The 27,948-nt window shown below is 42.5% G+C and overlaps 2 protein-coding genes across 2 annotated transcripts in view; both read right to left on the bottom strand.

Moving 5' to 3' along the window:
• Window positions 1-935: 935 nt before the first annotated feature.
• LOC140917559 (uncharacterized) lies at window positions 936-3,618 on the bottom strand. The gene is made up of 3 exons (XM_073360672.1): window positions 3,356-3,618; window positions 2,141-2,744; window positions 936-1,553 (listed from the first exon to the last, which is right to left on the bottom strand). Exons 1-3 carry the CDS (start codon window positions 3,365-3,367, stop codon window positions 1,399-1,401), a joined length of 771 nt encoding a protein of 256 aa, XP_073216773.1. The 5' UTR covers window positions 3,368-3,618; the 3' UTR covers window positions 936-1,398.
• A 3,707-nt stretch (window positions 3,619-7,325) lies between these two features.
• Window positions 7,326-27,948, bottom strand: part of PSMG1 (proteasome assembly chaperone 1) — a 335,075-nt gene continuing 314,452 nt past the window's right edge. Inside the window, exons 10-12 of the mRNA XM_073360662.1 lie at window positions 9,828-9,933; window positions 7,716-7,901; window positions 7,326-7,623 (exon numbers count right to left, since the gene is read on the bottom strand). The gene's annotated coding sequence lies outside the window, so the exon portion shown is untranslated. The remainder of the gene's footprint in view (window positions 7,624-7,715; window positions 7,902-9,827; window positions 9,934-27,948) is intronic.

Here is a 27,948-nt window from a genome sequence, read left to right as displayed (position 1 = left end):
CGATGCAAGTAGCCCACGCAATCAAAGATCTGCTGATATCAAGGGTAGTGACCCTGGGAAATGTGCAGGTCATAGTGGATGGCTTTGCTGCAATGGGATTCCCTAACTGTGGTGGGGCCATAGACGGAACCCATATCCCTATCTTGGCACGGGAGCACCAAGCCGCCGAGTACATAAACCGCAAGGGGTACTCTTCAATAGTGCTGCAAGCTCTGGTGGATCACAAGGGACATTTCACCAACATCAACGTGGGATGGCCAGGAAAGGTACAGGATGCTTGCATCTTCAGGAACTCTGGTCTGTTTCAAAAGCTGCAGGAAGGGACTTTATTCCCAGACCAGAAAATAACTGTTGGGGATGTTGAAATGCCTATATGTATCCTTGGGGACCCAGCCTACCCCTTAATGCCATGGCTCATGAAGCCGTACACAGGCAGCCTGGACAGTAGTCAGGAGCTGTTCAACTACAGGCTGAGCAAGTGCAGAATGGTGGTAGAATGTGCATTTGGACGTTTAAAGGCGCGCTGGCGCAGTTTACTGACTCGCTTAGACCTCAGCGAAACCAATATTCCCACTGTTATTACTGCTTGCTGTGTGCTCCACAATATCTGTGAGAGTAAGGGGGAGACGTTTATGGCGGGGTGGGAGGCTGAGGCAAACTGCCTAGCTGCTGGTTACGCGCAGCCAGACACCAGGGCGGTTAGAAGAGCACAGGAGGGCACGGTACACATCAGAGAAGCTTTGAAAACCAGTTTCATGACTGGACAGGCTACGGTGTGAAAGTTCTGTTTGTTTCTCCTTGATGAAACCCCCCACACATCTTGGTTCACTCTACTTCCCTGTAAGCTAACCACCCTCCCCTCCTCCCTTCGATCACCACTTGCAGAGGCAATAAAGTCATTGTTGCTTCACATTCATGCATTCTTTATTCATTCAATCACACAAATAGGGGGATGACTACCAAGGTAGCCCAGAAGGGGTGGTGGAGGAGGGAAGGAAAATGCCACACAGCACTTTAAAAGGTTACAACTTTAAAACTTATTTAATGCCAGCCTTCTGTTTTTAGGGCAATCCTCTGTGGCGGAGTGGCTGGTTGGCCAGTGGCCCCCCCACCGCGTTCTTGGGCGTCTGGGTGTGGAGGCTATGGAACTTGGGGAGGAGGGCGGTTGGTTACTCAGGGGCTGCAGTGGCAGTCTGTGCTCCAGCTGCCTTTGCTGCAGCTCAACCATACACTGGAGCATACTGGTTTGATCCTCCAGCAGCCTCAGCATTGAATCCTGCCTCCTCTCATCACGCTGCTGCCACATTTGAGCTTCAGCCCTCTCTTCAGCCCGCCACTTACTCTCTTCAGCCCACCACCTCTCCTCCCGGTCATTTTGTGCTTTCCTGCACTCTGACATTATTTGCCTCCACGCATTCGTCTGTGCTCTGTCAGTGTGGGAGGACACCATGAACTCAGAGAGCATTTCATCACGAGTGCGTTTTTTTTTTTCTTTCTAATCTTCACTAGCCTCTGGGAAGGAGAAGATCCTGTGATCATTGAAACACATGCAGCTGGTGGAGAAAAAAAGAGGGACAGCAGTATTTAAAAAGACACATTTTATAAAACAGTGGCTACAGTCTTTCAGGGTAAACCTTGCTGTTAACATTACATACATAGCACATGTGCTTTTGTTACAACGTCGCATTTTGCCTCCCCCCACCACGTGGCTACCCCCTCAACCCTCCCCCCTCCCTGTGGCTAACAGTGGGGAACATTTCTGTTCAGCCACAGGCAAACAGCCTAGCAGGAACGGGCTCTCTGAGTGTCCCCTGAAGAAAAGCACCCTATTTCAACCAGGTGACCATGAATGATATCTCACTCTCCTGAGGATAACACAGAGAGATAAAGAACAGATGTTGTTTGAACGCCAGCAAACATACACTGCAATGCTTTGTTGTACAAGGATTCCCGAGTACGTGTTACTGGCCTGGAGTGGTAAAGTGTCCTACCATGGAGGACGCAATAAGGCTGCCCTCCCCAGAAACCTTTTGCAAAGGCTTTGGGAGTACATCCAGGAGAGCCGCGAATGCCAGGGCAAAGTAATCCTTTCACATGCTTGCTTTTAAACCATGTATAATATTTTAAAAGGTACACTCACCAGAGGGCCCTTCTCCACCTGCCGGGTCCAGGAGGCAGCCTGGGGTGGGTTCGGGGGGTACTGGCTCCAGGTCCAGGGTGAGAAACAGTTCCTGGCTGTCGGGAAAACCGGTTTTTCCACTTGCTTGCTGTGAGCTAGCTACAACCTCCTCCTCCTCCTCATCTTCTTCGTCCTCAAAACCTGCTTCCGTGTTGCCTCCATCTCCATTGAAGGAGTCAAACAACACGGCTGGGGTAGTGGTGGCTGAACCCCCTAAAATGGCATGCAGCTCATCATAGAAGCGGCATGTTTGGGGCTCTGACCCAGAGCGGCCATTCGCCCCTCTGGTTTTCTGGTAGGCTTGCCTCAGCTCCTTAAGTTTCACGCAGCACTGCTTTGGGTCCCTGTTATGGCCTCTGTCCTTCGTGCCCTGGGAGATTTTGACAGAGGTTTTGGCATTTCGAAAATTGGAACGGAGTTCTGATAGCACGGATTCCTCTCCCCATACAGCGATCAGATCCCGTTCCTCCCGTTCAGTCCATGCTGGAGCTCTTTTGCGATTCTGGGACTCCATCATGGTCACCTCTGCTGATGAGCTCTGCATGGTCACCTGCAGCTTGCCATGCTGGCCAAACAGGAAATGAGATTCAAAAGTTCGCATTTCTTTTCCTGTCTACCTGGCCAGTGCACCTGAGTTGAGTGTGCTGTCCAGAGCAGTCACAATGGAGCACTCTGGGATAGCTCCCGGAGGCCAGTACCGTCGAATTGTGTCCACAGTACCCCAAATTCGACCCGGCAAGGCCGATTTAAGCGCTAATCCACTTGTCAGGGGTGGAGTAAGGAAATTGATTTTAAGAGCCCTTTAAGTCGAAATAAAGGGCTTCATCATGTGGACGGGTGCAGGTTTACATCGATTTAACACTGCTAAATTCGACCTAAAGTCCTAGTGTAGACCAGGGCTTAGTGAAGCTCTGTTTTGTCACTCTGGTTATACTATCACAATACCCCGTGGTGCCTTGTTAATCTTTCTCCTTTTATGGAATTGCTGAGGAAAAAGTGCACAACTGTTTAAATCGATCACTTTTGTTGGAATTCTAAAACACTAGCAAAATTCCAGGAGGAGACATATCTGTTAAACTGTAGTTAAGAAGATGCCTACACTCTGTTGATAACTAATGTACAAGTACTTGTATGAACCCAAAACTGTTATAGTCATCACAGTGGCAACTTTAATACCTGCTCTGGCATGTATCATACTGGGTCTGCTGGGAGGTCAGAAATGGGGGAAGGCAGAGTACCATCTCAGGAGGTCTGCAAACCCTGTTGCTCCATGGAGTCTCTTGGTGTCACCCTGTAGTGAGAGATAGGCGATAGGCTCGTAGTGGAAGCAAGAGGTGATGTCCTTAGTTCTACCACTACATTCATTCACAAACCATTTCCCTCTCATGGACCAGATGGGCACGAACCCTGGGGAGTAATGTTTCCTTCCATTGATAGCCTCCCCAGAACTCTCCAGCACACAGACCAGTAAAAGGGGTGTGCACTGAGCTAAGAATTTGGCCCTGTATCAACATGAGGAAGACACTTGTCCTATACACCATTGTTATCTATGAGAGCACTCGCCGCTCTGACAATTCTCCCACTGCTTAAACCCCCAACCCTCCAAAGACTCAAACTCACTTGTAATCTATTAGATTGATAGCTAATTAATTGTATAATTTGCTATTTATGATTCATTTTAAATCAGGTTAATGAAACATTTTCTCTTCTGCTGATATTCTAAAAAAGGCCAGTGGTAGAGGAGGAGGAATGATCACAGGAAACAAATCACTTCCTGCGGTCATTTCTCTGACCACAGCTCTGCTATTTTTAACAAATCTTATTAAAAATTACAATCCTGTCTTTTTTGGAATCTATTTTACTGAACAAGTACAAAATAAGTCGAGGCAAGAAAAAAATGCACCATTTGGAGCAGATCTTTATTGCAACCGATTTAGCAAAACAAGCCACATGGGAATGAAATGGCTTTCTGGAACACTTCTTGTGGTCATTTCTCTCTCCGTGTGGAAGAGAGGAATATTTTAAGTAAGACAGCTGCATTACTTCATACAATAATAAATTATTCTAAGCATTTTTACTCAACAGAAAGTACAACTACTCTGATGTTATTCCACTATTTGTTAATCTCTGGCTCAATATCCAGCTTTAACATATTCATTTCAAGATGTGTTTGTGCATAAGAATTATATAGTTCGCATAGAAGGGGTTGAGCAAAAATTCAGATTTGGATTTGAGTTTTGATCATTCCACCATTTGAAGTCATTTGCTTCACTGGTTTTGCTTTAGCCTATTAGAGAACTACATGCAAGATGCAAAATTTCAACTGGGATCCAGGTTCAGATTCTGACCCCTTATCCATCACACACTGGGATCTTACATGAAGAAAGAGTGAAAGTTTGATGAAAGACTGTGGCACAACAAGAGCTACAAGCAAAAAAACATAGGGGAAATGGATGGTTCAAAGAACTGATAAATGGATATGAAGATTTTTACCTCTAAGACCTCAGTATAAATTTCATCCAGGCTACTAGTGGATTGATTTGTCACCACACAATGGCTTTTTTTTTTTTTTTGGTAGCCTATATAGAATAAGTAAACAATAGCTTTTCAGTTTCTAGTGGATAGTTATCCTTATTGCTAAAACATCACCATAATTAATACTTACTGGATTCCTTGTTACTGGTACCAGAATATGGTTAAATACATGTAAATAACAGAACTTCCTCTCAAGCTCTTCTGTGATTGAATCAGTGTGGGGAAGCTTTCCCTACTGCTTGCTGCCCATGCTGCTCCTCTTCTGTGGATAAATATATGATTTCACAGGGTTACCAGTGTGGCATTTTTCATGAGCACTAGATTCACTTTAAAAAAAACAAAAAACAAAAATACAAAAAAAACCCACCCCATAATATAAAATAGAAACATTTGTGGAGGAGAGTTTATAAAGTGTGTTAATAATGCAATTCTAGTAAAAGGTATCTTGGTGAAGGAAGAGACAACTATAGCTCATTATAACTATTAGCTTCAATTGGAAACAGAACTGGTCTTAAACAGGAATAACTCTGTATACGTAGGGGATATTTTTTAGCTTTAATGATAAGATACTTAAATATATTAATTACTTACCCACACTGTAAATTACAACATAAATCAGGTACTTGTTATTTATTAGAAATTTGACAATCTGAAAAATATTTTGTGCAAGGGATCTCTCTCTGTTTCTTATACCTCACCCATCACCATCATATCTGAACACCTTTCAACTATAAAGTGAGGTGACCAACAACCGTCAAGAAAAGTTACTTCTTCATTCCTCTCCCTGAGAAAAATTTGCATAGGGTGTTTTTTATTTGTTAGGATTTGTTGTTTTAAAGTGCATTGCTCTATGCTTTTGTTAGGTGGAAGTGAGATTGAAGAACTGCACTTTTCACTTGAACCAGAAAGTAGCCAGATTTGTGGTCGCCCTTATGTCATGAAGGACTGAAGGTACGTCTACACTCTGATAAAAGACCAATGGCTTGGCTGTGGCTGGCATGGAGCAGCTGACTCAGGCTCGTGGGGCTCGGGCTGTGGGGCTATAAAATTGCAGTGTAGATGTTCAGACTCAGGCTGGAGCCCAGGCTCTGAGACCTCATGTGTTCAGTTGTATAGCCCCACAGCCTGAGCCCGATAAGATCTGGGCTCTGAGACTCAGTGCTGTGGATTTTTTTTAAATCACAGTGTAGACATACCTTGAGTTCCACACTCTTGGACTGGCTGCCAAGAATGTCCTGTCCCATATATAAATGAGCTTTGCCCCTTACAATGAGCAATTCCTTTGTACCAAGGAGCAGAATTGTTAGGGGTAGTCAAGGTCCCAGAGCTTTGGATGATCATCCTGGACCTAGATGTCTTAGTACTTTCAAGACAAGGACTGAAATCTCCAACTTCATGTGATGTTCTGTAATGAGCCAGTACTTTTTCAGATTCTAAGACCTGGTTGTGAGCTATTAATTCACACAACTCTTGTGATTTTATTGAAAAGCACATGATATTTGGTGGGGTTATTTTAAGTTTCTCATGGGCTCATACTTACTGACACCACACATTTGTACTCATTCAAAGTAGTAAAACATTTCCCATTATTTTCAAATGGGACTGAAGCCACACAGACTTCCCTCAGTCAAAATGGCTATTATTCCCCTATAGCTAGCTTTTGAAATGCTGCTTCCCCTTACAAAGTCTGCTACTACCTGCTATTGTTTCCAATGACATTGAAGTCAAGCTGTCTTCAGAGAAGACGGCTGCTCCCTGTGCTCCTGGGCTAGGAATGGACAGGAAATTGTCAAGAGATATGGAAAGTTAGGGGGCAGGATGCAACCTAGGTGTGGGGCTATGACAGGGAAATCTTGGGGGCTGGAGGAGGCTGATGTGGGTGGAGTGGGTGTGGCAGAGAATGTGAGGGATAGGATATTTTAAGGAGAAAGCAGGGCTTGGATTGGGGGTGGAGGGTGGGAGAAGCAGGGAAGTAGTGGTGTGCTCACAAACCAAGAGCCACCTACTTGAGATGCTGAAGTGAGATGCCACTTAAAGCAGAGTGTGCAAATATTCCAGAGTATGCAATTGTGCATGTCCTGCTGAATTCCTCAAGCTTGGCTCCACCAATAATTCTTCTTTTTAAAATCTCATGATTTCTGGAGGTCTGACTCGTGATTTTTGAATGTTTGCTTTTGACAATACTGTCTTAACCAGAAATGTGCTTTAGGGCCCTTGGTGCAGGCAAATCTCCCTTTGCAGTCAAGTGGAGTTTTGGTGTCTGAGCTAGGATTGCACAGGAGGCTCTTAAATTATAAAGGAATCATGCCATCCACCACTGAAAAGCAGCCCCCTGTGAGATGAAATGGAGCAGCTATTTAAGGGCACAACCCTGTTTGGTTCAGAGTGCCCCCAGCTACCACTGAAATTAATGGGAGATAAGAGCATTCAGCATTTCACAGGAGGTGCTCCGTACCTCACAGATGGAGTCTTAACAGCACACAGCCATGAGAAACAGACAAGGTGAGGCATATCTTATTTAGCTAAAACTCAAGGGGGGGGAGACGGGGAAGATTGTATATCAGTAGAAAAGAGAATGACACAAATTAATATTTAGCTAAGACACCAAAGCTAAACCTCTGAAACTTGAATGCCTTGGGAGCTTTATTGAACACAAGCAGTCGGGCCCTCTGGTTTCCATCTCATCCATACAGTGGCACCTTCTCCAGCAGCACAATATCCCCTATTACAATATTGTAAGAACAAAAGAATGGCCATACTGGGTTAGACCAATAGTCCATCTATCCCAGTATCCGGTCTTCTGACAGTGGCAAGTTCCAGATGCTTCAGAGGGAATGAACAGAACAGGGCAATTATTGAGTGATCCAGCTCCTGTCGTCTGGTCCCAGCTTCTGGCAATCAGGTACTGACTGAAAAGAAAGAGTGCAATCAATTGAATTGCCAGAAATAACTTTCTACGGTATCTAGATGTTGCCAGGAGTCACTGTGTCTGGAGTCAGACCTTTGTTTGATTTGTCAGTTCTGGCCAAACTGCTGTACAAGTTGGCATGGCTGCTGAGCGAACAGTGTCTTTCCCAGTCACCTTTTCCAACAGTCCAAAGTGAAGTAAAATGAATGTCCCCAGAAGAAATATGCAACTTTCCTCCTTCATAAGCATATCGTATTTTGTTCTTGTATTTGTCCCTTTCTGGAAAACAGATGCTCTCTGCTTAAACGAAAAGGAATACACTAGCATTGTGACATGAAGAAAACCGGAAATGCTTTTTGAACGTGACACTCATATTAAAGATGTATAAGTTCAGTTTCTTTCTAATAACTTTGCTCCTTTTTCCTTCCCAAAATTGTCATAATTCAGAATAAGGGAAAGGAGCTTCTCAGATTTACTCAGGTTTTCTAGGATTCCAACTACTTGGAGATTTTAAAAAGCGCAGTTTTAAGTTACTGTTTTTCCAAAATATTGCATAAAGGAACCATTATGACTGTTCAAATAGTCCTTTTGACAGCAGGCAATCTGTTTTAAAGGCTCACGCAGCATTTCTCCAAACAAGTCCTTGTATGAAAATGAAACACCCCCGGGGCATGATGAAACAGCAGTTAGCACCTTTATAAAATCTCTGTCTCAGATTAACTACCCTACAACTCTGGTAGATCACAGCATTACAAGTCTTGTACAAGTATAGAGCAGATTTCTGTTAATTCATCTCAGAGGGTATAATTGCAATGTTCCTCTCATCCAGATAGACCTCCCACCCTAGGCACCTAGATGATATGCACCTTCACGGCAAAATTCTGTCCCACATGGCTGCTCCCATTTACATTGTTCTGCCCTTCCTATGTGCTTAGAATTCCAACTTTGTATATATATAGGGAGGGTAAAATATCAGCTTTGAAATCCACTGTCTGGATCTGAATAAAATACTGTCCTAATTTTGCATTGTCCTTTTAGATTTCAAGATGCCATTGCACATTTGGAAAGAGACAGTGGTGTGTAAAATAGACTGAAATGCAGACTCCTCCCACCCGTGGCCATTTTCCACTACTAGAATCAGCAAACCATACATAAGTGAAACACTGTAAAGATAAGGTTTTAGCACCTAACACTCAACAAGAGCCTACCGTTCAGATTAGAACATTCCCCAGCTTTGTTCTAAAGTACTTGTGTCACCCCTATTACCAGAGTATCTGAGCATCTCAAAATCTAACATTTTTCCTCACAACACGCCTGTGAGGAAGGGAAGTATTGTTAGCCCCATTTCACAGATGGGGAATCGAGGTACAGAGATACTAAGGCTACATCGACAGTTGAGCTGGGAGGTAGGATTCCCAGTTCATCTGGATGTACCTGCTTGAGCTAGCACTTAAAAATAGCACTGTGGCCACAGCCTAGCCGCCCCAGCTACAATCTCACCCAACCTCTTGGGTACATACTTGCACAGTTAGCCCAAGCTGCTGCAGACCCACTACTATTTTTAAGCACCAGCTCAAGCAAAGCTAGCCTGGGTACCTCTACACGAGCTGGGAATCATACCTCTCAGGCATGTCACTTAGGATACATCTACATTTGAGCTAAGATCCTACGGGAAGCCTGTGGTAGACCAGTGCTAACATCCTAATCACTAGACCATCCTTCCCATTAAGGAGCAAACTGCTTTCCTCACCTGTTGCATATTTTTACCTCTAAAGACCTTGATAATCTTCTTGAATTTTTAGCTCAAACAGTGTAGTTCTTGTCATTAGTAAATAAAACAATAGCAGAGAGAAGATTTAGCTGAGACATTGTTTGTTATCTCTGTGGCGAGATTCATATTTTTTTATAGCTGAGATTTTTGTTTTTTTGTGGGGACGGAGACCATCCCATACAGTCCAGTACAGTACACACACACACAATCATGCATAGAAAGATTTACTGTAGGATATATTTTTAGGCAATTTTTCAAATGGCAAATTTCCACCAGGGTATGGCACTTGCCATGTCATCATTAACTATACAGAAAATATTAGTTTAGAGCTGGCCCACCCAATCACAAAGGGAAAGCGTTCCACCCAAGTTCAAGAGGGGATCAGGGTCTCTCACTGTGTGGGCCAGTGGAGACTAAGCACATTACATACATACTTGGCCATCACCACCAGAAAAGGCCAAAGGCTTCTCCTGCCCTGTGCGTCTTGCAGGATTGATTCTGGAGCTGAATAGTTTTCAGCTGCACGGGGATGCTGTTTGGCTGCAATGAAAGATGAAAAAAAGATGTAGGAGTCAATCACTGGAAAGGAGAGGTTGGATTTAAAGAGGATTAATATGACAGCCAAGGATATGAAGGGTGGTGGAAAACCCAGGAGGCCCCACTGCTCCTGTCTAGTATATGTCTGCCACGTTATACAGATTTGCAGTGTGACACATGTCTTCCATTTTGGATCACATAGCCACACAAATAACTCATTTGTTCACATGGCTTTCTGCAAGCTGCTTCTCCCTTTCCTGTGAAGGGCCAGCACCACATGCTATGTTTTACTGCATGGCCTCTTTCTTCTATTTTTGCTTAAAGTGTTTATTGATTTTAAGAATAAAAACAACATACAGAACTTACAGAGGCTACTGAGGTAATTCCTCAAGCACGTGACCCCTCTCCCTTTAACTATTCTCTTTCCTCCTCGTTCACAGTTCAGAAATTTGTTCTCAGATGAAGTGCAGCAGGAGAGGTAGCCAGAGTGGGTCTATGGCTCTGATTCAGGACAGCCCTTAAGCACATGCTTAACAATAAATATGTGCTTAAGTTAATAGGGAGGGGCTTAAGCATGTGCATGTTGTCCTGAATCAGAGCCTTAGAGAATTGAATGACAAGTCACTTATACTGAAGTACAAGTTCTATTTTTTTAAATAGGGGAATTGTGGGGTGGAGAAGTGAGGGGGATATGGAAGTTTGAGGATATCAATAGATCTTCTAAAATAGGAAATAGAAGGAATAGATCAGAGATATCTGTAATGGTAAACAAAGTGGAATCCATTTATAAAATCCCACCCCACCCCCACACTCCGACCCCAGTAACTCTTTGAAGAATCTGTTCTCTACATCCCTGAAGGTGTTCTTCAGATAACACCTCAAACCTAACTGACTCAGTTTAAACAAAAGTGTTTATAGGGCAGGAGAGGGAGGAATATTTATGTTTCCCCCTGCTGCAGAGGTGTTTGTTTCTTTCAGCCATTGCTATCAGTTTACATAGGTTTATGTTTTCAAGATTATCTTTCCAACGCTATTATGGACTAGAAATTTACTATTAAAACAAAAGCCGAGATTCTCCTCTATTTTTCCTCCACTGCCCAGATCCAGGAGGCCCACAGCCACAGGTTTGACAAAGCTTGCAGGCCAGCCCTGCAAATGGACCAAATAGCACAAAGATTTAAACTAAGAAACCTACTAATGGATCAATGTTGCTATTTAACATTCATCACAATAATTTATCCATCCTGAGCATAAACTCAGACACTTTGTTCTAATCTGTCCAAAAAGAGTAAAAGGCACCATAAGCAATGGCAGCAGAGTCCAGAAGACCCCGGTGGAAGCAGGACATCATCCCTAAATTGTAGCAAAGAGTACAGTGCTGGTTAGCACAGCAAAGCCCCAAACTCTAGACTCAAGTCACAACGTTACACTCATTAAAACAATGGAAACTGGTATGACAATGTAAGATCTTGTCAAATACTCTGCACAGGTAACAATCACTCTGGCATTGCCTAATTTTTCAGTACTTGACTTTGCAACCTTCATAATGTTCTTTTAATGTAGGGTGTGTGTGTGAGCACGCGCAGATGCATAAAAAAGTAATTATATATACTACACACGCACACGACACTAATGTGTGATATGACACCTGTATCTTTTACACGCATATAAAACATTGACCCCTCACCTCTGGCAATTAGTTTAAAGAAAAAAAAATCTAAGCAACTTTGCCCCTTAAATGTTTTTGGTGAAATACATTCAGGTCAGCAGATTTGAATTAGATTATTCAGCCTTCTCTCAAACCTTGGGCTAGAATGGATACATTGTAAAGGAATGCTTAAATAGCATTTTCTTAAATGGTAATTAGTCCTGCTTTAGTGTACCTGAAATTGTACACATCTTTTGGAAACTGTAAACATATATGGCATTTAGCAGTTCATATAAAGGACTTTATCAGATATAATTGTTTCCATCTTTGCTATGTCAGTCATGCCAAAAGACAGACACGGTTTGCTGCCTTTTTACATTACTCTCCCATCCCCACCCCTGAAAAGTATCCTTTCCCCCCCCCCCTTTTTTTTTTGGCGCTATAGATTGGGGAAAACAGACATATCACAATTATTTCTATCCCCTGTTCAGTTAACTCTTGATTTCAGGGGTGTGTGTGAGGGGGATTTTTTTAAAAAATTAACATTTCTACAAAACTTACAAAAGATGTCATGAATTACTAAACAATAGTTTCATTTTTTCTCCTGTGGGTGGGTCTCATTATATCCTGAACACGTTTATCAGATCTCCAATTCCTCAGGCCCTTTGTACCTGCCAAAACCATCAGTTACACTTTTCATTTTTACTTTTACAATTTTTATTTTTACCGTTAAATGTCTGCTACTATAGGATACTTTAAAAGTAGTACATTAAAGGCAAGCATTGAAGCATGGGTAGATTATCAAGATCCATACAAGCAGCAGATGTGTTATAAAGTTCATTCAGATTCATGGGGCCAGATTCAGGCCAGTCATTTAAATGGCTCCATGGGTGAAAATTAATGCTACACAAACAGGCTGAAGGCCCCAATCCACCTCTCACTAAAGCCAATGGAACAACTGCCATTGGCAGTAATGAGAGCTAGACTGGGCCCTTATTGTATTCCTATATTTTGACTGGCAACACACCCACCCTAATGCAGATTATTCCTGATAGTAACAGGAAATAATATGGTTGGGCTTGGTGTATAGTTCTCATTGCAGAATGACAGGGCACATGTAGATATAAGTTTGTCCATGCCCTGGAATGCATCATAAAGGGCCCAAAGAAAAGCCTTTCCATGGATGTCCAAGGCTCACTATCCCCAAGTGCCCCTCATGGCATAACCGGGCATTTCAGTCTCTCCACCTCACTCTTTTCCTCAGGGCTCCCATGATCTGGGGTGGTGACTTGGCTCTCCAGCCAAGTCACATGGAAGGGGTCAGAGCATCAAGGATAACAGGATCCCTTAGTCCAAAGTCCAAAAACAATATCAAAGCAAAAGAATTTTCAGCTCCCTTCCTTACAGATAATCAGTAAGAGAGACCAGTGCCCCTGGGACCTAACTTCCAGCTCCTGGGCACCAATAAACCCACCACTCCAGGCCAGTTCTGCCCTCCTACCATGGGCCTTCAGGCAGTTCCTAGCCTGAGCCAGACTTATTGACCCACATAGGAACAGCCTGTCTACTCTCCTCCCAAACCTGCCCCACCTGCTGGGCTTTCTTCCTTTTACGTCCAGCATACACATGCAGGTGTAGCAGAGCTAATTGAACAGGGCTAGCTTGTCCCAGGCCTCCTGACGCTCAAAAGGAAACAGAACTCAAGGCAGCAAACATCTACTTTGCCTTTCCTCTTCCAACTGCAGGTTTCTTGGCAAGCACTTGGGCACACACAACAGCTAGAATTTATCCTATTACATCCAAAAGCAAAACAATTTTATCATTTCTCTACACTTTCAGCATGTTCTTTCCATCTTTTCTTTTATCCCAGTTTAGGGAACATCACTAATGACAGGTGCAGGGGAGAGGGGTGTTTTGTTCTTCCCTGAGGTTTGTTGAATTAAAAAAAATCAGTATGTACCAAACAACAAGAAAGATAAGGAAATACAGTAAGAATTTTTTTCTTAACTTGAACACTTTGGATCCAGTCCAACAATATCTGCAACCCTCCATACCACAGAAGCTGTAGATGCTGCCTCCACTGAGGCCTGTCTAAAAGAAAATTCAACCCATTGTACACAGCTGAAAAATAGAGTCTCTGCAGATCTACTAGTTATGTGCTGGAGAGGTAGGGGATTGATGCTGGAATAACTCTCCACCTCCGATGCTCCTCTGCACTACAATTCTGGGCTGGCCCAGCTCCCTTTGCTGGGGCTGTTGAATATCAGTGAAATAGGAGAACCCTTCCCACATGTCAGGTGGTAGAGACATATTATGAGCATCTCTCTGTGCAGAACAAAAACCTTATTGCCAAGGTCTGACTCCAGCCCTCAGAAGTCGTCACTCAGAGAAGATCATGGAATCCTCAGTCAGTCTTCCATTGCTGCCACAATGGAGGAATTACCCTTGGAACATGTTCAGCACGATAGATGCTAGCGACCGTATTGTATGACATCCCTGACCTTTTTATGCTACTTAATATTTTTATTATTTTATGTCATATATCCTCCAATGTGCATATAATCTTGAAAAATTAGTTTATCTGGAAATTGTGAAGGACTTCTGCCACTTCCAAGGTTAAACATTCACAAAATGTGGGTTTTTTTCTAGGTTCAGTTAAATGGTCACCATGCTTTTTCTTTATTTCCTCTTCCTTTATTGATAAGAAATTCCTGGTCAGTCATCTTTTTTCATCTTCCTTCACTACAGTGTACATGCTATTTTCAAGGTATGAATTGTTGTGATGTCACCACTGCAAACTGATATTAACTGATTATATGCATTTTTTTTTTAAAAAAAAACTTTGTTAAATTAAAATTCTGATTTTTGTCTCACTTAAAATTTCTTTGAGAATTTCTCTTCTTGATTTATACCTGAGGTGGGGAAAGAACCCCTTTCTTCAAAACCTCTACTGCTCTGTGCTAAGATCCCAGTCCAATGTATGGAAATCAATGGGAAGTGTATTATATAGGATTTAATACAATTCCCATTGATTTCCATACATTGGACTGGGATCTTAGGCCCTGATCCTTCAATTGATAGCACATGGGTGGAGTGCTGTGACTGCATGGTGCTGCACTAACTTCAATGGGGCTGATTATGGGCATAGTTATGAGCCCACATGGTATCAATTGTAGGTTTGGAGCTTTAGATTATCAACTTTTCAGGGCATTTTGTCACGGATATCTATGATGCCTTTTAAGTAATAATTACAAGTCCTGCTACACACAAAACAGTGACTAGTGTGACTGTAATTGAATGCTAACAATGCATAGTTATCAAGATTTCTTAAGTACTCAAGTCAGTCTAGCTCTGCTGATTAGGGAATATGCATTCACAATCTCGGGGGTGGGGGTGGGTCACAGGCAACCTCCTTGTCTATATAGTTAAATGGGAAGGAAATCGTTCAGGGGTCTCAAAACATGTTGGTTGTAACAAGGGGTCATGGTGCGGGAAAGGCTGAGAACCACTAGTCTAGAGCAGGGGTTCTCAAACTGTGGGTCGCAACCCCATTTTAATGGGGTCACCAGGGCTGGCATTAGACTTGCCAAAGCCCAAACCCCACCGCCTGGGTTTGAAGCCCGGGCGCTTCAGCCCTGGGTAGTGGGGCTCAGGTTACAGGCCCCCTGCATGGGGCTGAAGACCTTGTGCTTGGGATTTGCCCCCCCCCCCGCCCAGCTCAGACAGGCTCAGGCTTTGCCCTCCCCTCGCCCCCTCCTGGGGTCATGTAGAATTGGTTGTTGTTAGAAGTGGGTTGCAGTGCAATGAAGTTTGAGAACCCCTGGGCTAGAGCATTCCCATTGCTCTCAATTATCTATGGAGAATGTCATTGCATAGGCTCTTCCAATAATGTCTTTTGAGGTTTCGATAAACTATTGAAACCAGACAATCCGATTAACGCCCGTGGGAACCGAGGGTGCTCGACATTGCTCCGGAGCAGAGCTTCAGGGTGCAGGTATCTGCTGGAGAAGAACACTGGGGGTACGTCTACTCTTGGAGCTGGTGGTGTGGATTCCCAGCTCACGCAGACACACTCTCACTGACTCTCATTGAGCTAGCATGCTACAGAGCTCTGCCCCAGGCACAAAGCCCCCTGGAGCCTGGGGGTAGATACTCAGGGTGGCAAGCCCATACCGCCACTCACTGCTGCCTGTGCCCCAACTCCACTGCTATGTTTAGTGCACTTGCTCAAGAGGAGCTAGTGAGACCGTTTACATGAGCAGAGAATCTCACCCCCAGCTCCACGTGTAGACGTAGCCTTGGAGGGCGGAGTTGGAAACAGAAAAGTATCTTGAACAGTCATTTATGGAAATAAGAAGAAGACATTGAGAACCAAGACATGGCCCTTTGTATATTCTCCTAGCTTGCAAAGCAGACTCAGGTTACAAGTGACCCAAGCTCTGGACAAGTGGAGTGGGGAGAGAGGATTCTATTCTGCAGTGGAATGAGCTTGTCTCTCCACTACATAGCTGGGGAAGGAGGCAGGTTAAATGAGCAAGACAGATTAGAACATGGTAACCTTCCAGACTCTACCTCAGTAACAAAGAAGTCTAAGTATTCCTCCAGTGTGCATTAAGATTTCTGCATAAAATATGCCGTATGTTTAAACAAATCGCCTCTTATTTTCTGTATGTTTTTCTCTGCTCCTACCTTTAAATAAATACTTGAAAAAAAATCTAATCTGGATTGACTGGGAGTATTGCATTAGGGAAAATCCTGAATGTTCCCATTCTTGAAGAATGCAATATTATTAATAGAAGGAGGTAATAAGGAAAAAGGGAACTGGCTGCTTAGTAGCTGGCCAGAGAGAGGAAACAGAGTACACAGAAATTGTCCTGGCACACACCAGTTGGAGGCTCGGCTCCAGTGGGAGCAAGAATCAGAATGTGGGGCAAGGTCAGTGAACTCTGCAGTCACAAGTATTGGACTGCGGTATCTCCAAGAACCAAGCCTAGGAGAAGGATGACTAGAAAACAGAAAGCTTTTGTGCATACTTACAAATATAGTGAGATACCCTGTCAGCGATGCAGGGTAAGAGCTACAAGAAATACTTATGACAGTTAAAGAGGATTTGTGAAATTATTTTATTGGTGAACATTTGTCTGGGTGAGGATAATAGTGTGTTTGGCCCAGCTTTTGCCCACGTAGGCAGCCAGGCTGCCTACTAGAGAATTCCTTGTGGTTAAGAAGTGGGAAGGACAGGAGTTAAAGAAGTAGAACTCACAATTGTCTGCTAAGAGCAGAGGGAGAGCTCCCCCTCCTCCCTCATGAAGACACAGGGTACATCTTCATTTGAGCTGGAAGGTGTGATTCCCAGCTCAGGTCGACATACCTGTGCTATCTTTGTTTGATCTAGCATCTAAAAATAGCAGTGTGTCCATGGTGGCACAGCTGGTCACTCGGGATAGTTGCCTCAAATACAATACCACCCGACCAGCTGGCTATGTAGTCGGGCAGCTAGTCCAAGCCACCACTTGTGCTGCTGTGGACACAGTGCTATTTTTAGGCATTAGCTCAAGCAGCGTTAGCGCGAGTACACCTATGCAAGCTGGGAATCACACCTTCCAGTTCACACGTAGCCACACTTTCAGACGGGGGAATCTGAAGCAGGAGCGGGAGGCATAGGTGCTGGAATGATTTTTATAGTGGTGGTGCTGAGAGCTGTTGAACAAAACTGTAAACCCTATATATTATGGAAACCACTGCAAGCCAGCATCCCTAGGTCCAGCATCTATGGAGGGAGGAGCTGGTGACTGGCTGAAGGGTTTCTGGGGCTTCGAGCCATTGCTAACAATGGGTGAAGCGGTAAAGATGGAGGAAGACTTCTAACAGCCAGAAGTTCCCTCTGTGGAGCCTCAATCTCCCCTATAGACACAAGGGAAGAGAATGTCCCACCTCACCCTCCAGCCCTGCTGCAGTAGAGCAGAATACAGGGAGGTGTGAACCCTGGGCTGACTCCCAGGTGGTTCTCTGCACACACACGGTAGGGCCAAACCAGCTGTACTACACAGGGTGCCCTCCATGCTCTCAGATGGGGTTAGGATATTTTCTTACTCTGGCATTCTCTTGAAACTAACTTGTGCCTGCCTGGCTCAGCATGGCACTTCGTTAGAAACATGAAACTGATTTATTCTGCCTCATTGCAGCAGAGGCATAACAGAACAACTTGTATGGAGGGGTAACAGACAGGCAGTCGATATCCCTACTTATCTACTTTTCCATTTAAAATTAATAGTTTTTAGTGGCAATGGTCCCTTTTTTATATTTTGAGAGACATGGCACATATTTAAGATGTTATAATTCAATATTTAATGAAAACAGACTTGTTAATGAATGAAGCACGTTAGCAGACATCAGACATTCAAAAGTAACAAACAGGAATACTTTTTGTTCAAACCACGAATGATAGATCATTGGAAGAAAAGTGGGGCAGATTCATCAATAGAAAAGGGCCGGTGATCTGAAGCGACCATCATCCCATCTTCTGAAAACAGAGTCACAACATGATAAGAATCACAAATAAACTACTGATAAATGTATGTCTGAAAAATGTAAATATTGTTTTCATTCCTTCGAGGCACCCGAGTAGAGCTAAGAGCAGAAGGGAAGGGACAACATGGGTGTGCAAAGTATACTCACTGTGTCTGTTTGGAGAGGAGTATCCCCACATTATATTCCTACAGAAAAGCGTATGCCCACTTTTTGCCATCTGTGGAGATGCAAATAAAAAGCGACATAGATTGTATCCTTTGTATTCTCTGTGCAGTTTACCATATCCCTAGGAAAGTTAGTACAGCACAGAGCACACAATTTTCAAGAGAGAGACTGGCTTCCACATAGGCACCTAAATAAAGTGGCCAGATTGTCAAAAGTGCTCAGCACCCAGAAGCTCCCACTAAGAACAATGCAAGCTGATGGATACCAAGCATTTTTGAAAGTCTGGCCACTTCAATTAAGCCTTGTTTAGACTAAGAAAAAAAATCATGTTAGTTACGATGTCTGAGGGCTTGTTTATATAGAAAGCTAGCGTGTGGCAAGTCAGGCAGTGTTAATTGACAGCACACTAGTCTCTGCCATGTATTAACTGACTATGTGGACCTGCCTAGATGCACTAAGAGTTCTGTAGTGTGCTTTGACATACTCCCATTTCAAACAGCAGTACATCAAGGCATGCTACAGAACTTTTAGGGCACTGTAGCAGGGTCCATGCAGTGATTTAGTAACCTGCAGATTTACACCCTGGCTTGCCCCACACTAACTCTCCATGTAGACAAGCCCTTCACTAGTCTATTTGAAACTCCATTTAGAACCTAGTGTAGATGCAGTTTAATGCCTCCGTACCCAAACTAGCTGGTTGGGGGGGGGGGGTCAATGCTATTGGGGAAGTCTACATAGCAGCAGAGGTCATTTGAAAATCCGGCCAAGAGCGTTTCTCCAGAGTCATTCACACTCTATAGTGGATTAGCATCGCTAATCCCAAGTGTTCAAAAGTCACCAATCAGGCCTCAAAAATCAGGAGATTGGTTTAAAAGTCACACAAGTTTTCCAAATGCTCATCTTGGTAGGCAGGCTGTGTCTCTGACAGAGCTGGGCACTCTGGAGAGACCCTCTTGGGTGGGATTGGGGACAGGGGGAGATCTCAACCAAGAACAGCTAGGGCAGTGCTCCAAATGCTCTCTCTGCTGCCCCTCCCTCTTGCTGTCTGTGGGCCCGGGTGGGGGGGAGGGCTCTGCACCCTGTCCAATCTATTGATGTTGCCATGGGGCTGTGGGGGTGCTGGGAGACTGGTTCCTGTCTGGAAGTGCTGGAGGGGGTGGGATGTTGCAACTGTTTGTTGCTTAGGTGAAATAGCCATTGTGAGCTCTCTGTCCCACCCTACCCACCCTTAATCTAGTTGTTGGATGTCCTCTGATGCCAGAGGCTAGGCCTTCCATATGGCAAAACTGGCAGACTGCTGGATGGGGTTTTTTTTCCCCACTTTGCATCCAGCAGGTCTAAGTTACAATCACTGCTAATTTAGCAGGTTCCAATGGGTGGGTTAGAAGTGTCCAGTGGATGTCCCTGTAAACCAGTGGGCTGCCTGGGTCTTGGGCCAGAGTACAGCAATGCATGGTGAGGGGGTTTGCCTTGATGTCTCGCTCAGCTTGTGCCCCTCTTCCTTAGCTTCCCTACCTCCCGCCTGCATGGGGTGGGACTCTGCCTTCCAATCAAAGTATTTTGGCAGACCTAAGGGTATAGAAGGAGCATGACCTTCACACACACACCCTGAGGTTTGTGGTACCATTTGTGCCAGTTTAGGTCCTGCCAGGTAGTTTGGGGGTAATTACCGCAGTTAGGTAATAGATTTAAATGAAGTTGACGCCTCTGTATTTAACCATACAATGGTGTCAGACAGACAATTAAATTGAACGAGTTGGCAATGCTGGGTCATGGTCCCAAAAAACTCTGCTATACTATAAGTCAAGACTTTATATACATAAAGGCACACCCATAAGAACATAAGAACAGCCATACTGTATCAGACCAAAGGTCTATCTAGCCTAGTATCCTGTCTTCCAACAGTGGCCAATCCCAACAAGCAAGCAAACTCCCTTTATTAATAAAGATTTCCAACTTCACACATTTAGGGGGACTTTGTTCAAACCAATAGAGTAAGCTAAAGGGAAATAATTGGAAAATGTGAGAGCTCCCTGATTAGTCTGAGGAAATATCCAAATAACTAAATAGCTATTTAGACAAGCTCCGAGAATGCTCCTTTGATGCTCATGACACACTTTGAAGTCTTTTGAGAACATTGTGGGATAGAGACAGAAAGGGAAAACATTGAAAACAAAACACATGCCAGTACAAAGCAAGTTGTGAACAAGTAGAAGCTATATTTTTTCTTAAGGATACTGACTTCACTTTATGGCTCTGAAAAAAATATGACTGGTAAGGCCACTGGTTTATTTCGGAGTAGAAAAACTGCATAGTATGAAATTTAACTAATCATTTAGCTGACATTGCTAGTAGTCCCTTAAATCAAGCATCTTAGTCATATTCCCCTGTAGTCTGCCAGAAACCTTTGCCTTTTTGACATGAAGTCCTTGGTTTGTCTACCCACAATGCAAGCATGAGCACCCACCCACCTATCCAGCCGCAACTCTGTACCTCATGGTTATCTGACCAAATCACATCTAGAGGCGAGAGGGTAATTCCTTTCCGTGTTAAGTCAATATTGCATTCTCTACTAAATCTGCCATCACGTATTCCAATTAATGCCAAATAAAGCGTTGGTTTCTGTGATGTGGATACCCATCCAGTAGGAGCTGCATTGAGACAGCAGTGCATCATGCTCCCACAGATTTGGCTCAATCTGATGCTCTGAGATTTGAGTCCTTTTCCCATGTCTGCCATTTCATCTATGTTATTATCTGCAAGTCTCTACACCTCTCTGGGCCTCAGCTTTCCAAACTGTAAACTGAGGATAACGCATTGTAAAGGGCTCTGCAAATCTTGCATAGCTATAGATGAACAGCACCTCAGAAGAGTCACTTATTTCACAATGGCTACTAAAATGCTATCAAATGTTAAGCACTAGACTATAACATAATACATAGTTAGTTAAACAACTGCAGACAAAGAGTAACTATTGAATCGGATTGGAGGGAATCTCAAGTGGGGTTCCACAGGGATCTGTTCTGGGTTCGGTGTTGTTTAACATCTTTATTAATGACCTGAAGGTAGATACAGAGAGCACACTGATCAAGTTTGTAGAGGACACAAAGCTAGAGGGGGTTGCTAGTAATTCGGAGAATAGAGCTAAAATTCAGAGGGATTTTGATAAATAGCAGAATTGGGCTGTAGACAACAAAATGAAATTCAAAAAAAAAGAAAAAAAGACAAATGTAAGGTGATACACTTAAAGAAAAACCAAAACGCACACATACAGAATGGGGGATAACTGGATTGGCAGCAGCACTGCTGAGAAGGATCTGGGAGTTGTGGTGGATCACAATCTCAACATGAGTAAGCTTCACAATGCTGTTGCAAAAAAAAAAAAAACACAAACAATTTTAGGTTGCATTAACAGAGGCACAGCATGTAAGTCATGGGAGGCGATAGTACTGCTCTACTCAGTGTTGGTTAAGTCTCAGCTGGGGTACTGTGTCCAGTTTTGGTCACCCATGTATAGAAAGGATGCAGAGAAACTGGAAAGGATCCAGAGGTGAGCGACAAAGATGATTAAAGGGATGGAATACAAGCCACGTGAGCAAAGGCTGAAGGAACTGGGTATGTTTAGTTTGGAAAAAAGGAGATTAAAAGGAGGATATGATAGCAAAAGGCTGCCTTAAAAAAACATGGAGAAAAGTTGTTCTCTTGTCACAGAGGGCAGGACAAGAGGCAATGGGTTCAAACTACAGCATAGCAGATTTAGCTTAAGTCTCAGGAAAAACTTCCATTGTCCTACTGTTCTTACAGTTAGGAACTGAATGCCTAGGGAGGCTGTGGAATCTCCTTCACCTGTGGTGTTCAAAAGGAGGCTGGATAGCCATCTGTCATGGATGGTTTAGACACAACAAATCCTGCATCTTGGCAGGGGGTTAGGTGATCCTCGCAGTCCCTTCTAACACTATGATTCTATTAATACTAATTCAGTGGCTGATTTATAGAGATCAAAAGCTCAATTAGCAATCCACCATGGATTTGATCTCTTGTAGGTAAACTGCAAGGAGTTATGAAGCTGAGTCTGAGTTCCCAGTGAAGTCCTCTAGTCCTTCTCCTGAGGATGGGTTGAAAAGGTGAAGTCTATTACAAACCTAGTTTTATTTGCTGTTCTCACTTTTTATACTCTTCCCCAGCTACCGTCTCTTCGCTGGTACTGTGCAAGACAGAGAGGACTATTCTGTCTACAATGGCATCTGCTCCTAACTACGGTTCAGTGCCAGACCACTCTGTGGGGGCGGGAAGAATCAATTTCTAATTACTCATTCATAGCAGAGGTTTAATGGATTGTACTGGTTTATTGTACTTTCACTACCATTGTTATCTTGGGTTTTATGCATTCTTTGGAGAAGTGGAGTAAAAAAAAATTTAATGCCATTTCACTTCTAGTGTGGGATGACAGATCTGAATATTTAAGGGTGCCCAATTTTAGTGCATTAGCTTCATTGCACAGTTTTACCCTCTGTCAGACCTGTTTGATTCTATTAAAGAAATGGAGGGATGGAAGGCACCTCAAGAGGTCATCTAGTCCAGCCCCCTGCACTGAGGCAGGGCCAAATACACCTAGACCATCCCTGACAGGTGTTTCTCTGACTTTTTCTTTAAAACCTACAACAACAGGGATTTCACGCCCTCCCTTGGAAGCTTATTCCAGTGCTTAATTAACCTTATGGTTGGAAAGTTTTTCCTGGTGTCTAACCTAAATCTTCCTTGCAGCAGATTAAGCACATTACTTGTTGTCCTACCCTCAGTGGACATGGAGGACAGTTGATCACCATCCTCTTTATAGTAGTCCTTAACATATTTGAAGACTTATTAGGTCTCCCCTCAGTTTTCTTTTCTCAGGACTAAACATAGGTCAAGGTTTTGAAACCATGACCAATGAGGAAAGGTTACTTTATTTTTTTTATTTATGCTTTCCTCTGGACTCTCTCAAGTTTGTCCACATCTCTCTTAAAGTGTAGCACCCAGAACTGGACACAGTATTCCACACCAGTGCCAAGTAGAGTGGGACAATGGCCTCTTGTGTCTTATATATTACACTCCTGTTAATAAAGCTCAAAATGACATTAACCTTTTTCGCAACTCCATCATATTGTTGGCTCATATTCAGATTGTGGTCCACTATAACCCCTGGATCCTTCTCAGCACTAACAACTGCCTAGCCAGTTTTTCCATTTTGTAGCAGTACATTTGATTTTTCCTTCATATGTGAAGTATTTTGAACTTGTCTTTATTGAACTTCATCTTGTTGATTTCAGACCAATTTGTCAAGATCATTTTGAATTTTAGTCCTAGCCTCTAAGTACTTGCAACCTCTCCCAGCTTGGTGTCATCCACAAATTTTGTAAGCAAACCCTCCGCTCCATTAATGAAAACAGTGAAAATTACCAGATGCAGGACAAACCCCTGCAGAACCTCACTAGAAACGTCCTCCCAGTGTAACAGGGAATCTTTGATAACTACTCGTTGAGTATGGTCTTTCAACCTGTTATGAACTCACTTGATAGTAATTTCATCTAGACCACATTTCCTTAGTTTGTCTACAAGGATTTTAATTTTTCTTTTCTGGATTGACAAGAAAAATTGGGTATTCATCCAGTTATTGGTATGTTACATGATCAATTTAAGAAAAAAAAAAGATACTCAAAAAAATCCTTAACTTCCATCTTTTTTTTATCCTCAACTGTCTTTCCAATGGTTTTTTGTGGGTAACAAAACAGAGAATATTTTGTAGTGAATAATTGAATGAATGTAGCTTTCTACTAACACAACACCTATCAGTACATCATTTTCCTTGCATTTATTTTTTAAATTTTAATTCTCTGCATTGATCATGGGGGGTTATCAAAGAATATTTAATATTTGCTGCTCAAACAGGGTCTCAGTTTAATTGGTAATTCATATGGGGTTGCTGCTGTTCCCCAATTACAGCAGCAATTCTGGCATGAATATTCACATCTGTGCATGCAAAATTCAGTTTCCATGAATGATGTACATTTTGGGAGGCAGAAACAGCACTTTTCATTATGTCTGTTCAGCAGCTAACACATTGTGGGCACCATTAGAAACATTACTAATAATGCTCATGCACGCAACTTTGGAAGTCACTTTCCATGAATTTGTGCCAGTGAAACTCAATCACTCAACATGTTCAAAGGAAGTGTACATGAAAAGGGGCAAAAATATAGCCAAAACACATTCATTTAAAAACCTCAGATATCTTAGGACAATGTGTGCAATATTCATCAAGCCCAAATGTTAAATAGCCAAGAAAAAAAAACCTCCACACAAAGCATCAATGTTTTGCAGCTAATTGTTTCACCTTAACTTGAAAGTGGTTCATAGGATCAGAACACAAGATTAGCATGGGAGCAGGAACAAACTTCTCCTCTAAAAAGAATGTAAGAATATATCACAATACTATAAGGCTACCTAGTAATGCAAGTCTGAAAGTTATCACACTGCAACACCCTGAGACAGTTTTCAGAGTGTTTTGGGGGCTTCAATAATCATCATGACTGGCACTTTATAGATTCGTATTAGCTAGGTAGAAGCGATTTATGGGCCAGATTGTGACACTCATACATGCACTGAATAGTACTTTACACCATATGAATTCCCATTAAAGTCGATCGGGCTACACTACTTAATGTAATGGTGCCACAGTCTGGTACTGTTATCATTCAGATAATCTAAGAAACTAGAGCATAGTTTTGCAACAAAGGTAGATAAGATTTTAGAGAATTGTCTTGGGGAAAAAGGAAAGCTATGCTCCTTTAATTCTTTGATAGCCTTCTTGGTTCTACTCTATGTAGGATTTGCATCCAAAGTGATCCTATGTTTTCTTTTCAAAACAGAAGAACAAATTATTATTATTAAGAATTAGAAAAGGCCATATTAGGTCTTATTATTAAGAATTAGAAAAGGCCATATTCGCCTTATCAGACAGCTACATACAAGAGTTATCTTCAGATTATAAGACATTATAGAGGGATACAATATGTCAAAGCCTATTTTGACCTATACAGGGGTCCCTAAATCTCTCTTGAACTTGTTGACTGAAAGTGACACTGAGTAACAGATTGTATCACTCCCCCTTCTGCTCCCTTTCTTTCTTCACCCACTCTTCCTCTTTGATGATAGTTATACTTTATACTACTTTTATTTTCTACATAGCATTAAGTACCAGTTGTGCTCCCGAGTATCTGTGTCAGCTCTTTTTTTTATGGAGCAGGAGGACTTGATCACAACTACACATTTCTTTGTGACATTAAAAATAAAAAGTTTATTGCTTTAAAAAGTGTCATAAATCATAATTACCCAGCAGAAGCATTGTAGTCCAAATTCTGTCTCATCCTCTTCTCATATTTATGTGCTTCCCTTCAAACCAGTTCCAGATGGCATAGTTATGAAACCTTCATCCATGGCTAAGTGGAGCTACCTTCCCTCGAGTGTCTGGGTTGAATTTCTCTATGCATAACAGGTTCCTTGGTTGCACCTCCCATCTATTGATCACCTGATGAAATTGCTTTCTTACTGCATGTTCCAATTCTGGTGAGTTACTTCTATTCCTCAGTACCCAAATGGCTCTCTCTCACATGCATCTCTCTTCTTCACATTTGGCTTCCTCTCCCTCACTCCTATTGCTCTCCCCAAATCTGCACGGTCTCTGTACCATGATTCTCATTCTCTAGGTCTTACCCATTTGCAGTGTCTTGCTTGCCCATTTTATGGGTCTTTCATTGCTGACTCCATCTTCCCATTTTGTGTTATCCAGATTTTCAGCCCCTCCCCTTATTCAACATTCTCTCATTCTTTCCTGTTCTAGGATGTCTTGTCTAGTATATGCCTTTAAAGTCGCACAAACTTGCAATGTGCCATAAGAAAACTATTTGGCTTATATGATCACATGACAAATTCATGGTTGTATTTGTCTTCAGCTATCTCCCATGATGCGGATTTCCTAACATTCCATACTCAGTTTCTTTAAGAGCTACACTTCTCCACCCAATACCATCGTCTAATACTCATGTTGTCTTTTTTGCAGAGAAAACTGGAATAGGCTTAAACTGATGAATAATTAAGAAATCTTTAAGTTAATCTAAAATCAACATTTCGAATAAGGGTGAAGTCTCTTTTCACAGCAGAGAATTTCACAGCTATGAATGATCTACCCTTGGGATAGATGATATGGAAAAAGATTAAATAATTCCTGTTACTCTGCTTATGGGATTCTGCTGATCAAATTCTTTAAAGTGAAACATTGATATTTCTCTAAAAAGTTAAGCTCAAGCCAAATATATCCTAAGTACTATTTTCAGGTAAACCTTCACACATTCACTTTATGGCCGACATGGAAGTTAGTTAGAAAATTCAAGCATTTAATCCTAGTGTTCTCATTGTGTCCAGCTGTCCTTATTTCTAAAATCTGTCTGGCACAACCAAATATTTTATTATGCTTAAAGGGCTACATTAATGTCTGGCATAATGCCATCAAAGTCAATGATGTTGCTTTGGCCTAAACCAAGAGTCATTTCCCTTGTGGTAAGCACAACTGATCACAGGCAAAAAGCTAAGAATGCTACAAGTGGAAACAAAAGCGAAAGTCAAAATCCAAAAGTGGAAGCGTCTCATCTGATCTTGTTCCTAGCACTGCTAATGATTAGAAATGGGACTGAATCAAAACCTTGGCTCCAAAACCTTCTAAACTTCTGGGGATTTAGAGACCAAACCAGCAGCTGGACCCAAATTTGGGATCCATAATGGAGTGGATCTGAGGTTTTGGTATAGATGTCCTCTGCCCCACCTAGATTTTGAAATCTACATCAAAGTTTCATGATTCAAGCCCAAGAGAATTTGAATATTGGTAGATTTATAACCGATGAAGGAGTAATCGCTGTTACATGGTTAAGTAAACATATTCAGTATGGAAGACTAAATTGCTCTCTAAAGTGGAATAGGGATTTCCATCACTGAATCAGATACTATCACTGAGTGCAGAGAATAAGATCGATGACTGGATATACAACCATTTACAAGAGATCAGAGTGAAATTAGAGATAATCATTCATACAGATGAGATGGATGGTTCCATTACAATCAATGTGGAAGAGTTCTCCAAGTTTGCTTTTATTTAGTTTTAACTGTGACTGAAAAAACCTTTGCATCTCACTAAGCTGGTTTAGAGGGAAGAAGATAGTAGGGTGAAATTTTTCATTAGTTTATTGCTTAGTTCTGAGGAAGAGAGGTTCAGTGGCTAGCACAATAGCCTCAGACTCGAGAGATCTGCTCTACTACTTCTTGTATGATCTTGGGCAAGGGACTTAGGCCCAGAACAAAGGTATTTAGAGATCTAACTCCTATTGATTTCAGTGGAAGTTAAGAGCCTAAATATCTTTGAGGATCTGGGCTTTAGTCTTTCTGTGCCTCAATTCCCCATAAAAGGGGGATAAAACAACTTCCCGCCCTCATAGGGTGTTGTGAGGTGCTCACATACCATGGTGATGGCAGTCATATAATTGGCTTAGAAATCAAACTTTTGAAATCATTATGCAGCTGCAGAATGAAGATGCAACCAATCAGATTGGAAACAAAAAAGAAGAATTATTTTAAGGGCGGGACTT

This window comes from Lepidochelys kempii, chromosome 1, assembly GCF_965140265.1.
Source record: "Lepidochelys kempii isolate rLepKem1 chromosome 1, rLepKem1.hap2, whole genome shotgun sequence".
Classification (NCBI taxonomy): domain Eukaryota; kingdom Metazoa; phylum Chordata; order Testudines; family Cheloniidae; genus Lepidochelys; species Lepidochelys kempii.
The sequence above is the reverse complement of the archived record's forward strand: the minus strand, read 5'-3'. Positions and strand labels throughout refer to the sequence as shown.